We start from the raw sequence: 18,135 nt of genomic DNA on the forward strand, positions 1-18,135 counted from the left end.
TGATTGCCTTGAAACCAGATGCACACACACCAAGACATGGAGGTGAAACTCTTCAAAGGATATGGCTGGAAGAGGTGAGCTCTTGCATTTGTCTTTCGTTTTAAAGCATGAACTTGTGTCTATTAAATTAATATTGTGGGCAGTTTGTGGTCGTCTAGTATTTTAATAATGCACTAGTTTTGGTACATTTAGAAACATTTGAATCATGTTATTGAGAGAGAGAGAGAGAGAGAGAGAGATTGCTCTTTTATTTCAATAAATCTGTTTTTGAACAATATCATATGTTTGACATCCATTTTTACTTCTTTTGTCTATTGTTACAACTTACCCCAGCATGTGTTACAACCTACCCTAGTGGGGTACGTTGTAACAAAGAAACACCATGTATTTGACATCAACTCACGAGGTCTGTGATATTCTTGTAGAGGGTTGAACTGGTTCCTTTTGTAGTAAACAGATGTGGGTACTTTGTATAAAAGTTTGAGAACTCAAGCAAAAAAAATCAAGCGGGTTATAGGTGCTGAAGCAAAAAGTGTTACAACCATCCCCGGTCTCCCCTACCTTAAATGCAAGTCACGTTGACAAAATTGCATGTGTAAACTTGTAAATGTAATTTCGCTAAACCATACAGCCTAAACCTCAGAAAGAATGGGCTATGGTAACAGTGTTTTAAAGTGACTGACTAACAGGTTCCATAGAAGAACGATTGTTTGTTCCCCGAAGAACATTTCAGTGACGTTCTTAAAATAACCATTTTATCCCCTTTAGTGTGAAGAACACAATTATCTAAAGAACCTTTTTCCACAAATAACCTTTTGTGCTATGGAAAGGGTCCATAAATGTTAAAGGTTCTTCATGAAACCATTTATGCCTAAAGTACCTTTTTTTTAAGAGTGTAGCGACGCTACATGACAGAGATCACGTTACCGAAATTTTGAGGCAAAAAGGTCCATTGTTTATTGTCAATATTGTAGTGATGTAAGAAGAACAGCGCACACAGAACCCAGCAAACACAGAACTTTGGCACAATGTACCCAAACTTCGAACAACTTTTTAACAACATGGCCAAAAGGTTGCTAACTACATTGTGTGGTGAAGGTTGTTACAGCATTGTCACAATGTTGACATTGAGTCATTAAGCCAGTCAGTTCAAGTTTGATATTGACTCTTTAATTGTCTGTTCATTCATTCAAATCTCCTCACTCTTGTTGTGCTGTTTCTGATAAAATTATAAGCCTAAATTATATCAATGGAATGTACTTCATTTAATACCTTTACTGTTTTTTGTCTCTCTTAGATGCAGTTTGGCTCAGGATAGAGGTCCACACAGGTGCCACATTAAAAAAGGATTCATTCTGCTGCTCACATTGACATTCTTATTGTCTGCCATCATTTACTTCTCTGATTTCTCTCTCAACACCACTGTGCTTCCTGGCACCTTATATAAAAACGTGGTAAATCAGATACGCTCCTATTATGTGGCTATTGAGTTCCCTTCTGGCCGTGATAATCAAACAATATTTTTAGCACCTGCGCCTGCACCCAATGCTCATCAACAAGTCCAACAAAGAGCTACACAAATTTCTACACAAACCACAGACATTTCAGTGCATTATCATGTAGCTCATCCAAGCAACTATCAGTTCATTCTGGATGAACCTGATAAATGTCAGCAGAATCCGTTCCTGGTCTTGATGGTCCCTGTGGCGCCCCATCAGGTAGAAGCTCGTAACGCCATCCGGAGCACGTGGGGGAATGAGAGCACAGTCCAGGGAAAAGCAGTGATGACTCTGTTTTTGGTGGGTTTGACTGGAGGATCCGACTCTGAAAAAGCTCAACAGCAACTGGAGGAAGAGAGCCGACAACACAGAGACTTACTGCAGAGCAACTTTGTGGACTCGTACTTCAACCTGACCATAAAGACAATGGTGATCATGGACTGGTTGGCCACTCGTTGCCCTCAAGCCAATTTCAGTATGAAGGTCGATTCTGACATGTACTTAAATCTGGAAAACTTGATGACTCTCCTATTGGCACCCAACACACCCAGACAGAACTACATCACTGGAATGGTGATGTGGGACCGGCCCGTTATCAGAAACAAAAACTCAAAATGGTACGTGTCAGAGGAGCTGTACCCCGAACCGAAATACCCCACTTACCTGCTGGGAATGGGATATGTCTTCTCCAATGACTTGCCAGAAAAAATAGTTGAGGCTTCCAAGGAAATAAAGCCCTTTAACATTGAAGACGCATATGTGGGCACTTGTGTGAAACATGTGGGCATTGCACCCTCAACCCCCCCAGACCCTTCACAGTTTAGAGCCTATCTGGGACAATATAATCGAGAGGATTTTCTCAGGGTCATCACAACAATCCTGGGATCCCCACAGCAGCTAATAGACATCTGGAAGGACGTAAAGAGGCCCACATAAAAGGGACCAAATTTGAATGTTTAGTGGTTGTCTGAATTTGATTTACATAAGACGCAATACATCATTTTTTTCAGGATAGTTTTTGAAACATTTGTTTCAGACACAATCAGTGAACTTAAAAAAATGTTTTTAAACGACTACTTGAATGTAAAGGTCATTAAGTAAATAGTTATTTATAAATGTATATTTTAACTTATTTTGTCTTTTAGATTATTTCTTTCTAGATTGTCTAATATGTATAATAAATATTATATATATAATATTTATAAAGTGTATGTATATGTCAGTGTGTGTGTGTGTGTGTGTGTGTGTGTGTGTGTGTGTGTCAGTGTGTGTGTGTGTGTGCATGTGCATCTCTTGAAAGAGTAATAATTGTGCATATATGTTGCATATAAAATAATACTCAACTTTGTCATGGCATTCAGGTACCAAATTGTGTGGTTACACTTTATTTTAAGGTGTCATTGTTACAGTGTAATTATACATTTCAGTACTGGGTAATATTAATTAACTACATGTACTTACTATAGGGTTAGGGTAGGATTAGGATTTGGTCGAGTTGCGACTTCCGCTCACACTATACGTGTGAAACGAAATCGATATCAAGAGGATTTAGCATTTCCCATTTATGTATTCAATTATTATTATTATTAGGGTAGGACTACTTTTATTATTAAATTGATATTACAAAATTTTGCACTGCCAGTATAACACTATAGCGGATAATAAAAGATTAGATAGATTAGCTTACTCCTTATTGAAAATGATTTAAAAACATCTAGGTCTATTTTAAAATGAATTATAGGACAATAAAAAAATTATTAACAGTCTATAATAGGCTATGTCCGAACACTGCAATAATCAGTCATCAGTGAAAACTACGTTTTCACTTACTTTCACTACGTATATTGCCCGCTAGAGAAGTATTAAGAAAATAAATTAAGAAAGCTATTGAGAGTGAGGAGTGGTTCGTGCACTTGCCTCAAAAGAGGACTTACAATGACTTACAAAGATACATAACAGCTACAAGTGTATGCACTACTTGCTTTATGCAAGCACTATATCGGATAAATCACTATACAGGATGCCTATTATACTTCATCGACACGAATTGATTGGTCAAACAGCTAAGTGCCACCCACAAATAGTCTATAAATAGGCTGTCTTACAGTTCACATGAACAACGGTTAAATTACTCGTCAGGCTACAGAAGAATACCATAATTCCTCCGTTCAATTAGGCATAAGACATCGAGAGTCACGCAGACCTATAACAACCCAGCCACAACCCAGCCACAACACATAATTGGGAATAACATGCCTTACCTTAACACAGAATCGACCACAGAGGCCTGGGGTCAGCTTCCTTTGCTGCTCGTCCAGAAATCCAAGAAGTGGTGCTATATGCTAACTGCAGAATGGATTTCAAGGACTTTGCGCGCAGATCAATGGCCTCCAACGTGTATATACTTTTTCTACAAATCTTTGAGTTAACACATGTACTAAACATGAGTGGAATTTGCACCACAGCGCCACCACACCTTGATGCTCATGACAAGAATAGCATGTATAGTTATCTTTATTGAAGTGAATTAGGTTTAAATCGCCGTCATGCATAAATGAATATTTTGCTATTTTACACAAAATAATCCATGATGATCACATTACACAAAACTGAAATTTCACGTCAAAATAACACGGTGTCAATATTTTTTGAGACCCCCCAAAATTTCACAAATCACGTTTTCAGGGGAGCCCATGTCTTATTAAGGGGAGCCAAGCTCCCCTAGCTCCCCGTAGTTCGCACCCTGCCTGGAAGTCACTGCTTGCTTTAAAAACTGCTCCAGTACCTCACACGATACATATGGAAAACATAGGAACAATGAAATACAGTTTTTTAGGTTACCGAAATGGACACAGCATCAGGGAGAGCAAGTCTCTGACCTGACGAGGAGACGCCGGATTGCTTGGTTGGCTTCAATAAGAAGAAAGGACCTTACTTTCGATCTCACCCCCTAGTCGATGAGAGTGTGTTCTCTGCATTTTCACTCGGGTACGTTCTCTAAAAAATGTCTTTATGTTGTTGTCTCTTAAAGCTACGAAGTGTAGGTTACCTAATGTTGTTGCAAACCCTGAAGTGCATCTGAAGTTGCTGCCTAGCTAACTATCTAACAAACTGTTGCCTCTTCGAAAATGCTCAATGGCCAACCATTAATGTTAACTAAAAAGTAGTTGAGATTCTGCTCATGACATTATGCTACCTTGTTGGTGGAATATTGTTGGTGGAATATGGTCGCTGTAGTGCGTTTGTCTCTGTCTCTTTGTTCTCTACACCAGTGGTTCCCAACCTTTTTTTGTCTTGTGTACCCCCTGAGCCCTTTTGTCATACCATGAGTAGCGTTACCCTCTCAGGCTTTATCTTTATTTTGCATGTGTTCTGCGATGGATTTGCCAGTGTAAAGCATTGTTTTATTGTTTTATTGTTTTATTAGGATCCCCATTAGCGGCCCATTTAATGGCAGCTAGTCTTCCTGGGGTCCTCTTTAAAAATCTTCACAACATAAAATTACACAAAACAAACACAAATTACAATCAAGAGAATTCAAACATTACAGTTACATTCAAAATATTACCAAGTGAAAGAACATGACAATTTCCAGCTTTCACAAGGTCATTTGCAGCAGTTCCTGGGTTACTGTTCTCTTAAATTTGTATTTGTTCTGAACTCTGCGTGATGAGACAGAGAGTCGATTCCAAATAGATATTGCTCTGTAAAGTGATGTGCGTTTCAGAAAATTTGTCCTAGGAAGCGGAAGTTTTATGTCACCACCTAGTGCCTGCCTGGTGGCATATAGGTGTCCACTTCCTACAAAAACAAGCTGCTCAGAAAGAAACTGTGGCTGTTTCATAAATACTGCATTCCACAATATTAAAGTTAATCGTAGTTTGATTTTATCGTCAACTGTGAGCCAAGAAAGGCGTGTATGCATCAGGGCCACTTTAGTCTTAAGAGAGCACTGGAGGACAGTCCTCGCTGCCCTATTTTGTGCCACTTGAAGCTTACGTAGGTCTTTTTGTGATGCAGACGACCATATAATTGGACAGTTTTCTAAATGGCACAGAACAAGAGACTGAACAACCTGTTTAGCAATGGACATAGGAATATATGACATACATTTTCTGGACATTGCAATACCATTCCCCATTTTAGCTATCATTCCATCAATATGAGCTGACCAAGACAAGTAAGAATCCAAGGTGACGCCCAGTAACTTGGCTTGCATCACTTGTCTTAGCTGCAGCCCATTGACTGACAAGTTCAGAGAGGGCTCAGTGATTAGTTTTGATCTTTTCCAGAATATCATAGATGTCGATTTGTCTACATTTAAAGCTAGTTTGTTATCTTTTACCCACTTGCTTATATTCTGCAAGTCATGATTTAATAGATTTGAAACATCATGAGGAGTTTTTGCAGAACAGTACAGTGTGGAATCATCTGCATACATGACAACAGTTGAATGTTTCACAATAAAAGGTAAATCATTTGTAAAGATCGAGTATAGCAAAGGCCCAAGGCAGCTACCCTGGGGCACACCACAATGTATTGTCTTAGTAGATGAATATTGACCATTAAAGAACACCCGCTGCTTCCTATTGGATAGGTAACTCCCCATCCATGACAGAGACGAAGGTGTAAAACCATAGCATTCTAATTTTTGAAGCAGTATTTTGTGATCTATCAGGTCAAACGCTGCACTGAAGTCCAACATCACTGCTCCTACTAATCTGTTTGCATCGATTTATTCTAACCAGTTGTCGGTCATATGAGTTAAAGCAGTACATGTGGAGTGACCCTCTCGATATGCATGCTGGTACTTGGTGATCAGCCTATTAGAAAAAAAATATTTATAAAAGCAAAAGCGATCTTTTCCATGACTTTGCTGAGTAAAGGTAATAGACTGATAGGTCGGCTATTCTGTCCTGTAAATGTAGCTCTTTTATTTTTAGGCAGTGGTATAATTTTAGCCTCCTTCCATTTCTCTGGAAATATGCCCTGCAACAAACTTAAGTTGACCAAATGAGCAATGGGAAAAGACAGATTGAAAAGATTGATTACATAGATCTGGTCCGGCACAGAGACACCACACTTCCTTTGTTCTCTTGGCTGCTTTTTTGGCAGGCTTCTTTCTCTGCCTCTTCCCACCTACTTGTTGTGGCTGTGGCTGTTGTAGTTCCCGTAGCACGCTGTGACCAGATGATGATTGAGAGGTAGGTGGGATACTGAAATATTGCACAGCAAGTTCAGGGAGAGCCACCTTCACAAAGAAGTCCTGTGCCTTTTGTAGTCGTGCATTCCAAAAAGCACTATCTGTGAAGTATATTATATTGAAGTATCCTTCAAGGTCCACACTACAAAGTCGCAGTAGGAGCTCTCTGTAACAAACAGTTGGGTCTGGTCTTGTGTGTAATACTGGTGATTCTTTTTAAGGTGCACCTGACCATCGACTACATGTAAGCAGAAGTTGCGGTCATCCGATGAACAAGCTTGAAGGATTGTGCAGTCCTTGTATTTTGCTGGGCATTTCACCTCCACGCAGCCTTTCCCACAACAGGTGCAGGTTACAATGGCATCTGGCGAGGCTCCTACCTGTGGGAAGGCCGGGTTGACAAAAAAACCACAGGTTTGCACTTGTCGATCGGTGTGCTGGTGTGCTGTTTGGGCAGTGTATGCCTGCCTCGCTGTCTCCTCGTGTCTGATTCCCCAACTGGTGGCAGCTGTTCCTGGCCCACGAGTTGGGTAACACACCCTCTTTACAATGGAGAGTGCTGGAGAACTGAGGTCTGTTTCATAGACGCTATGCATCGAGGAGGCCGTGACTCTCCCTGCCTGTGCAGCAAACCAAAGGGATGACGTGTGCTGTCCCCTTGTCCGTCTCTCCATCTGCACTGCCTGTTCCTCAGACACATCTGCAACGATCTTTATGGTCTGACAGTGCTGTTGCAGAGCAGGTAGGTCACTCCTATTAAGGCCAGTTCCATTAACCAGAGACTGTAGGCTCCGAATGGACAGAACAGGATCTCTAAACAGCTCACAGTAGTCAGGGAGCACACTCAAAATGGCAGATCCTGTGCCTGTCATGCTGATTTGCCGGTAGAATATTGCCAGCTTTTCTGGTGTTGGTGTTGGTGGTGGTGTTGTTTTGGCCATACGTGTTCTCTGCGCTGGACTATTGTTGGTCTCACCATCAATTTGTCTGTCCAGAGATCTGCGTGTGGCTGCTGCAGATATAAAATTGATCTGGTGACCAACCTCTGGTTGCACCTTGTTGATGCTGCTTGGGAGCTTCCAGTACTTCCGGCTCATCTGTGACCGTTGCCTTCTCCTTTAGCCGGACACAGGCATCGACCATGAAGAGCAGGGCTCCAACGTGGGTGCACGACTCCGCTACGCCGGCCATACAGGTGCAGTGGGCCGAACACACTTGCCCCGATGGTGTTAAGTTCACCCATGGAGTAAGAGGAGGCTCACTGAGCCGCCGTGAATGCAGGACCTGTGTTAAATAAATAAAGGTAAATAAATTAGGGAAACAGTAAAAAGCATTTAAGACAGAAAGTGCCCATTTTTATTTCAAGTTACAGTCTACCCTTTAGATTACCATCTGTCTGCAGCCTCGTCTGAATCTCATACACCTTGCATTCACACTGTTAATGGCTTTAATCTAACCAGGACATATACATCTTGCAATCACACATTTAACTACCCTAGCCAACCCAGAACTAGTTTGTCCACTTTGCAGCCCCCAACACCCAACACAAAAACCTGGTACAGTATGTGTCATTGGGCTAAAATCAAATTACAACTAAATACCTAAACATACACAGCTCGTTACAATCTAGTGTTTACGAAACAGTCGCAGTTAATTACTTTGTCATTTTGGTCAAGAAGTGTCTGCTAAATGCAATGTAATTACAACACACTAAAACGCATGTGAAGAAACTTACCTTTGCCAGTACAACGCTGTTTTCACCACCTGGAGGCTTGTAGATGGCCAAGTCCTGCACCCAGCCACAGCAGAAAGCCTCGTAACTTTCCAAAGACTTGTGGCTTTTAAACTCCTGCATTGTGTAGTAACTTACACCAAAAACAAGATAATTCACGATGTCCATATATGTGCATGGAGGTCAATGGTCCAGGTCTCTGTGCCATTCTGCTGCAGGGAGCTCATATGGGTCGATATTTTGGATGCCTGAGAGCTTCTCCAAATACCACTGTTTTGCACTTGGTGTGTGAGCTTGTTCCTGTAAGGTCCCTTTTCTTTCGCCTTATCTTTTTGCATTGCTTTACTTTCTTCCTTTTCTTTCTCGTATTCATAGATCCGTCTCTGTCCCGCCGGAATAATAAATGCGCAAAAATTAAAGAGCTCTGGAATGTTTAGTCGCGCCTCTGTAAAGTTCTGAAGGCGTTGCCCCTGGCAACCGATAGCGTCTCCTACTGTCATGGCCGACCGGCTCAGACCCCGCCCAAATCAACCCAAATCGGCACATGACTCCTCACTCTCAATATACCGTTATCAGCATATGTTGAAGTAGGATCTAGTATCTCTTGTTGTCTATGCCCTGAAAGCTCATCAGTTTTTACTTTCACTCTCTGTAGTGAATAATTTAATGGGGTTTGAGACTTCTTCACAGGCATAACTCCCACGCAAAGTTTGCACATTGCTTGATCTAATCTCGGCGCGGCGCGGGATATAACTTCCAGTAACTCGTCATATGCGGGGCAGGCAGGATAAGAGCGCTCGGAAGCATCATCGATCACATCAGCCTCGTCCTGCTTGTCATGGCTCGAAGCCAGGAGCACGCTCGCTCTCGTCAGCCGCAGATGAATGAGAAATATTCATACATTTCTCGAGTTTGTTAGGGAATTTATAGTTAAAGACCCAAGGACCAGATATGATTAAGACCAGGAGTTAGATGTGCAGTCAATTGAAGACAAGAGTCAGAATTATAATAAATTATAGAATTTTTTTACTGAAGATAGTTTGTAGTTTCATCAGCAGAAGTCAGCTTCAAGACTCTGAAAGAGTTCGTAGGCTGCTCCTCTTACAGTTACAAAGATCACAGCAATTATACCCTTCACCAAGGTCTAAGCTATGTCATTACTTCAGGTTGAAAGATTCTGATTGGCTAAGAAATAGATAAACATAGTAAATTTCCACACATGGACTGATAGGCAGTAGCACATCTCCATAGTCTGTGCGGCTGCCACCAGGACCCTGAGTTAGGTATGAGTGGCCCTCCGAGGGCAAACTTGATCTGTATGTGAGGCAATTTGATGCATTGCTTTTTATTACAGTAGTATAGTGCAACAGCTACAGTACATGTATGTGTTGTAACAGCACATAGTACAGCTCTCAGAAGATACAGTAGAGAGCAGTCTGAAGTACATCTACCTGTTTTTCTCCCGGAAGGTTCTTGTGATCAAGGCGACGGTGAAGCGACTCAAATTTGGCCTTCCTCGTAGCCCAGCCTCCCTCATAGTCATACCATGGACAAGGACATTGGCAACTAGAGTGGCACGAATTTCATCCGAGACTTGTCTCCTTGCCCTTCACCTTCCTCCTCCTCCTCCTCCTCCTCCTCCTCCTCCACTCCAGTGTCCTCAACCTCAAGTATATTTGTATAGCGCTTTTCACAATACAGATTGTATCAAAGCAGCTTCACAGTATTAAATTAAAATAAAATAATACAACAAGGTTTGTTTCTAGTGGAATTTATTGATTGATAGAATAAAATTAAATATCCCCAAAATATCCCCAACTGAGCAAGCCAAAGGCAACAGTGGCAAGGAACCGAAAAAACTCCATCAAGTGACCTAATGGTGTTCTAAAACTCCATCAGGTGACCTAATGGAGAAAAAAAAGAACCCAGGCTCAGTCGGGGCCAGTTCTCCTCTGGCATTTATGAACTAGAGGCCAGATTGTAGTTTGAACTGTAAGATTAAAAATATTATATGAATGCCTGGCCGAAAAGATGCGTCTTTAATCTAGTTTTAAACTGGGAGAGCGAGTCCGAGCAACGAACAGTATCAGGAAGACTATTCCAGAGTTTCGGAGCCAAATGTGAAAATGCTCTCCCTCCTTTGGTTGATCTGGATATCCTAGTTATGACCAAAAGCCTCGAATTTATTGATCTTAAAGAGCGCGATGGATTATAGGGCGATAGAAGATCCGTTAAATAGACTGGAGCTAAGCCGTTTAGGGCTTTATAAGTCAGTAGCAATACCTTATAATTAATACGGAACTTTATAGGTAGCCAATGCAGTGATGATAAAATCGGTGTTATATGATCATATTTTCTTGATCTAGTAAGAACTCTAGCAGCTGCATTTTGGACTAACTGTAGCTTGTTTATTGAGGATGCAGGACAACCAGCTAATAAAGCATTACAGTAATCTAGTCTTGATGTCATGAATGCATGAACTAACTTTTCTGCATCAGAAACTGATAGCATATTACGTAGCTTAGCAATGTTTCTAAGGTGGAAAAAGGCTGTTTTTGTAACATACGAAATATGATTTTCAAAAGACAGGTTACAATCGAGTATAACACCCAGGTCTTTTACTGTAGAGGATAAAGTAACAGAACATCCTACGATGTCAAAGTTGTATTGTGAGAGGTTCTGTGGGCGTTTTTTTGAACCGATAAGTATTACCTCTGTCTTGTCTGGATTTAATAAAAGAAAATTACGCGTCATCCAATCTTTTATATCTTTAACACACTCTGTCAGTTTGGATAATTTAGCGTTTTCATCCGGCCGTGATGAAATATATATTTGAGTGTCATCAGCATAACAATGGAAACTAATTCCATGTTTCCTTATAATATTTCCAAGTGGCATCATATATATTGAGAATAATAGAGGGCCTAACACAGATCCCTGCGGCACTCCATAGTTTACTGGAGTTATGATCGATTTTTCTCCATTTAAATAGACAAAATGGTAGCGGTCAGATAAGTATGATCTGAACCAGCTTAATGCTTGTCAACCTCCTCCTTCATGTCTTTCTGGATCCATTGTTCCAAAACCCAATGAACTGACTTAGGCCCTTTTATCTATCTATTGAAGATTCTGATTGGTGTGTGATCAATTTTGACTCTTAGTGTTTCCACTTTGGTAATTGTGTGCTTGGTTGTAGTGTTTAAGCAATCAAGAAAAACTGTAACTAAGAAATGGTCACTTAAACTATTGGTTCCAATGACCCTTGTGACCTATAGCTGTCATGGTGAACTAGAAGAACATATATAGGTTTTAACACTTGTTGAATACCTTTCTCAAACAAAAGGAGCACATATTTAATTTCTGGAAGGCGGGCTAAATGAGCAAACATTGTTACAGCATTCCTGGCTCGACCAGACCTCAGTCACCTCTCAGATATTTAATACAGACATTAAAGAATACATGAAAAGAACATTTCAGTAATTACACTGGTAACTTCTATAGCTAAGCAAAATCTCATAAGCCTATAGAAGTCAATCAACTCATTTGATATTTAGAAGGAAAAATATTGATTAATACCTTGATTCTCCTTGAGTTATCTCACCTTGATCACTCATTAGATATACAATGAAGCAGCAGTGGATTCCAGAATCCACTCCCGTCAAGTTCATCCGCGAGCTCTATCTAAGAGCACCACGACTTTCCTACTCGCCTCAGCCGAAGCAGGTCCTGAACCGCGAGGCACAGATGGCTGTGCCGATCCCTTGAGAAAAGATACAGACGAGAGCGTTTGGGCATCTTAAGTTCGAAGTTTCTTCACAGAGAAGCGATCACAGTGCACGCAAACAGCCCCCTCAAGGACTTAGAGTGCATGCTCCTCGCCCATGCAAATGACGCACATATATCGTGTGTGTCATCGGGTGTCAGAAAATGCTGACTCGGATGCACACACTGCCTGAAAGATTTAGCGCCAGCCATAACCCCCTTGTTTAGACACACGTTCAAACAAACAGGTATCCTGAAGACAAGAAAGAGGATGACGTATTTCACAGGTGCCCTTTTATACTCGCGGTCGCACCGGTGATGATGTCATAGGCGGCCACCTGCCAATGCCAAGTTCATTGTCGTTTTTAGACTTATGCTTCAGACACCAGTCATGCCGGAGACATTCCCCTTAACGAGTGTGAGTTCCCTTTCGAAAGGGAGCGGAAAAAATTCCAATATTGCGACATGACATCTTTCTTTATAACCAATTGCGAAAATGATGGACAATGGTTCACATTTACCGTGATAATAAAATGAAGCAAATATTTAATAAATGTGTAAATAAAATAAAAGTGAAAAGTGAAACAAGTACTTTCATGATCAAGTAAATTAATGTTTTTTTTGTTGTTTTTTAAGGCACCAGTGTTTACACGCAGGTATACACAAAAGTGGTTGTTTTCTGAGTTTCCCCTGCCTGTTTCTGAGTGTTTGGATTAAAAAAAACTATTTCCTGGATTTCTCCATTATCATGCGCTTCTTTGATATATCCACCTGTGACAACCAGCTTATGTCTCATATTCAGGACTTTGATTCTTGTTTCTTTGAATACTTTACAACTCAAATGTTGACAAGGTCGTGTTGGAACCTTCATCTTGTGCTTTGCATGTCATGCAAATATATTGGTAAGGTGAGGCAGTAGCTTCCAGACTAAAATAGTGCCTTAGATCATCAAAACATTTAGACATTAAAAGACACTGTATTTAGAACCATCTGAAATATTAGGAGCTATTTTAAGTAACAGTTGGCATCAGAAACACAATGGGAAAACACTTTTCGGCAGAGGAGAATGATTGAGAGCTGGGTGGTAACATGATCCTTTTGAGTAGCAAAATGATTCTAGATCTTCGCAAACTCACTGTTACACCATGACAGCCTCACCAGGTGTTTTTTAAAGGATACAACAGGTCAGGAAAAAGAACAAGAGGAGGAGCAAAACGGATACAGCGACACTGAGAACACATGTCCAGTATCGCTGTTACTCTCAAGACAAGATAAGGTATGTGCAAACACTTTACAGATTTGATTTTGTATTTTGTAATGGCTTTAAGCATCTTAGAGTAAATTGCATCATCTCAGGTTTTTATAGAGGAGAAAGTACTGAATTTGCATCAGGGAAATTTAATATGATTTTTTTGAAGAGCCTTCGAGCACAAAATAACCACAGTATTTTTGCATTTTATCAATTGTACAACAATGACCCACTTTAAAAAAAAAAAAAAAATCTTTACATTTAAAGGGATAGTTCACCTAAAGTAGGATAGATTAGAAGTAAGAACATTCTGTCATCACATTCCCATCCTTTGTCCGAACTATTCCTTTAAAGTTTAAATTCAAAATTATGGAGCCCCTAAAGGGACATGGTGATGGAAAAATTATGAGATGGGAGGAAAAAATATATTTATATGCTTTTGTGTTCGCTCGCAAAACTTTTGTGTTCCCTTTCAAAACCTTTCAAAAGGTGTTCCTCTGAAAAACTTAACGTTTCCTCTCAAAACTTTTGTATTCTCCTGAGAAACTTTGTGAAACATTTGCGAGAGAACGCAAAAAGCATTGACAAATCATTTTTCCTCCAATTTTTTGGGACGAATTGGACAAATTGGAAATTCAGGCTAGACACATTTTTAAACAAAAACTTTCTTTACTTTTCAGCCTCGTTCAGATGTTCTGTAAGAGTTGGCTACTGGTTATTCTCCTCATCCTACTTAATGTTTTATTGCTGTATTTCACTGCTTCTACCCTCGAAAGAAGAAAGGGGCGGATGGTGGCGAAAAAAATAGGGAACTACCATGTTGCTTACCCTCAAAATTACAGATTTATCCTCGACCAGCCAGAGAAGTGTGAACAACAAAAGCCCTTTGTGGTGGTCATCGTTCCTGTGGCTCCGGAGAACTTTGAGGCACGTAATGCTATCAGGAAAACGTGGGGCAGCGAGGAGCTCGTCCGGGACAGAGTGGTGCTGGTTCTGTTTCTTCTGGGCTCGCGAAGTGATAACGAAACACTGCAGGAGCAACTCCAGAATGAGAGCCAGCAGTACCAAGACCTTCTGCAGAGCAACTTCCAGGATTCCTACAGGAATCTGACCATTAAAACCATGGTGATGATGGAATGGCTCAACAGAAAGTGTCAACAGGCGTCCTACGCAGCGAAAGTGGACGCTGACGTGCTCCTCAACATGAAGAACCTAATAAATATGCTTGTGAGTCTGAAAAAACTACAACATAACTACATTACCGGCCTAGTGTTGTCTGGCAACAGTGTCTTGAGAGATCCATCCAACAAGTTTTATGTTCCTCACGATGTGTATCCTAAATCCAGATATCCTCCATATCCTCTGGGAATGTGTTATATCTTTTCTATGGACTTGCCGGAGAAGATCCTACAAGTCTCGAGGCATATTAGACCTATTTTTATTGAGGATGCATATCTGGGCATGTGCTTGAAGCATTTGCGAATTACTCCTAAACAACCACCAAATATCAGGCAGTTTGTGGTCGAACCGCCGCAACAATTCAATCGCTGTTACTATTCTGGACTAATAGCAATACTTACAGACAGCCTGACTCAGCTGATTTCCTATTGGATGGATATCCACTCATCCAGCAAACCTTGCTGAGATGCTAAATTTCTGTAGCTAAAGGTTCAGTTTAATTCATTTTACAAAAGTAACCTGTTTGTTTTACCTGATAGCTGTGTACCTCTCTCTCTCTCTCTCTCTCTATATGTGTGTGTGTGTGTGTGTGCTTGTGAGTATTGTTCGACATATTTGCATCATAAATGATACACTGTTTCTATGAATTTTAAATGTAAAACAACGCTGTCAACATTCTGTTTACACGACTTATGTAAATTTCATTCAGGACATATTTTTTTTAAGGCTGAGTGGTTACAGTTTTTCTGAATTGCAAAAACACATTTCTTGAAACCATCACTTACTTTTGAGTCGTTGAGTGCAAGCGATGACTACTGTGTTAAAAACACAAGTGCATCACAGTGTGAAATGTGTTTTAGTGAGTGGGAATGTGTTTAGAGTTTTGCAAAAATACAAGGTGTACCCTCACCTTCAGTTTCAGCTCCTTGGATTTTGCAAGACTTTCCATGCTCCTTATTTTTAATAAACATTAAACTTCCCAGTGTTGGTCTTTGTGAAAAAGTGCAGATACACCTAAGTATGATTAGCGCACAATTTAGCACAAAATCTTTAGTTCTATTTAGTTTGCTCCTGCTGACTTGAGCATATTTTCTCCTCTCTGTGTCGGACACTACAAGAACAACATAGCGGAAAGGACAGACAGCATATACTTGACGTGCAGTTTATTAGACATTTATAAATCCTATTGTTCTAAATCAGTGCAAAAGTCTCTCTCTCTCTCTCTCTCTATATATATATATTTATATATATATATATAGGTCATTGACAAATAAACCTTCAAAAAGGTTTATTTTTTTTTATTTTTTTTATCTTTTCAAAACTGATGTAATGTAGGCCTATATTTTTGAGTCATGAACTTTGACTTTTTGAAATTTAAACAAGTTTCAGTTGTAAACATTTCTAAGTGTTTAAATTCACTTGACATGGAAAGTATACCAACCTACCCATACTTGAAAGCAGTTTTTTACAATTTGTTGTGTAGTAACCGATGTGGCTCGAAGGACCAATTTGTTGTGTAGTAACCAATGTGGCTCGAAGGACCAATTTGTTGTGTAGTAACCAATGTGGCTCGGGTTAAATTAATCACTGTGGTAGGTCTGGTCAGGACGCAATGAAGATGCACTTAAGTTTAGTTGAGGATTTATTGGGTGTACTTGTGAACATAAGTCATATTATTCACTTTTGTAATCTTGAACCCGTGGCCGTGGTCGTTGCGTTAATGACGTCACATCGACAGCACGCGCAAAACAGAATGATGAAGCACTTTTCTTAGCATAGGCCTACTCGACAATATCAACAAACAATACAAATATACCCAATGAAATAATTACAATAATAATGCTTGATATAAACAAGAACGTACTGTGTAAACAATTATTAACATGCAATGAGTTTATGAGTGATGAGTAATGAGATAATATGCAGATCGATCGGCCGTAGGCCTACAGACGACTTTAATTAGGCCTATTTAACCTAACAAACAGAATTATGTTGATAACCCATAAACCACAAATGAAATTAGAACCATAAACATAGAAACTTACTTTTAGATGCACGCACAGGATTAATAACACCACTTTCTGAAATGAGGAAAACTCTCGTGAGTTCTGCAGTCCAAACACACTTTCCAGCATATTCCATTTACCCCGTTATTCCACAAGGGGGCGTTAACAGTCCATAATCATTGAATCTGTCAACTCTCAATAAGAAAACCCTACTACTGTAATATAAATCTATTACCTGAAGTGCTAAATACAAGGCCATTTGTAACACCAGTATTTGAGAGAGGTCTACAAACCTTTTCAATCATTATTAAGGTTCCTCTGGACGATAAATTATCATGTATACTGTAATTACCATAATAAAAGAACCATGTTTGCAGTTGTGCCACCCTGACATGCAAATTGCTGGACAAAAGGTTTTCAATTATCTCAACAGCTTTAAAACTAATGAAATTTATAAAAATTTGTTTATATGAAAGGTTCAAATGATGCCATAGAATTTCGTTTTTAATTTTTTATTCTTAAGACACCATTTTAAATCGTTTTTTAGCCAGAAATGTTAACAAAGGCAGACAACGCTGGCTGACCACAATAAACATTAAATATTACCAGATTTTTAACTTTTAAAAATAGCATTGCTGTAACTACATTCACATCTCATTGTATTATATACATAGTAGTGTAAATCAATTCATTTATTGACTACAAACTACCAAAAATCACAGTTCTGCTCTCTAACTCAATTCATTTGAATTGGCGCCGAAGCACTTCCTGGAAGCGATTTTTTTTTTCCCCCAGGATGGTAAGGGAAGGTACCGCCTTTTTCGCCTCTGATTGGCTAGAAGGGCTCTCCTCCGATTGGTTATTTGATTTGGCCGTGAAACGTCATCTCACGTTCATGGCAGACTGTCGGCTATAGTCTGTTTTGATCGTCTTTACAACAGAAGTAAACGAAGTCAATCCAACATAGCCTACTAAGAAAAGCGCTATATGTGCGTGTCTTCAGATTTATATTTCAAGTTCACAATTTCATAGCCTGTTTAGATCGTGTTTAGATTAGTCTTAGCTGTTTGGGGGAATTTTGTGACGAACATGTGAACTTGGGAGTACAAATCTGACCAGCCTACAGTGTGATAAGTGCGTGCCATCACATTTATATTCCAAGTTCACATTTTCATAGCATGTTTAGATTAGTCCTAGATGTTTAAGCGAGTTTTGTGATGAGAGATAGTGAGAGAGAGGTGGTAATGGTGGTGGTGGTGGGTGGTGCAGAGGTGTGTGTGTGTGTGTGTGAGAAAGAGAAATGGTGTATCTAGGTGAGGCAAACACTATGAGGGTAACCCCAAACTGCTAGGACTAATCTAAACATGCTGTGAAAATGTGATGGCACGCACTTATCACACTGTTTACTTAGGCCTACATAATTCACTTCTGTTGGCGGTAAAGATGACCAGAATAGACTAGCCAACAGCCTGCCATGAATGTGAGATGACATTTCACGGCCAAAT

General features: G+C 40.0%; 1 protein-coding gene across 1 annotated transcript; it reads left to right on the plus strand.

The window, feature by feature from the left end:
• Window positions 1-36: 36 nt before the first annotated feature.
• Window positions 37-15,089, plus strand: LOC311085847 (uncharacterized protein; the record flags this gene model as incomplete). The annotated part of the gene is made up of 4 exons (XM_084118466.1): window positions 37-42; window positions 1,236-2,432; window positions 6,615-6,703; window positions 14,126-15,089. The coding sequence occupies 4 exons, from the start codon at window positions 37-39 to the stop codon at window positions 15,087-15,089; spliced, it is 2,256 nt and encodes a 751-aa protein (XP_083974592.1).
• Between the last annotated feature and the right edge of the window lie 3,046 nt (window positions 15,090-18,135).

Source organism: Abramis brama (genome assembly GCF_963993115.1).
Source record: "Abramis brama genome assembly, chromosome: 6".
Lineage (NCBI taxonomy): Eukaryota > Metazoa > Chordata > Actinopteri > Cypriniformes > Leuciscidae > Abramis > Abramis brama.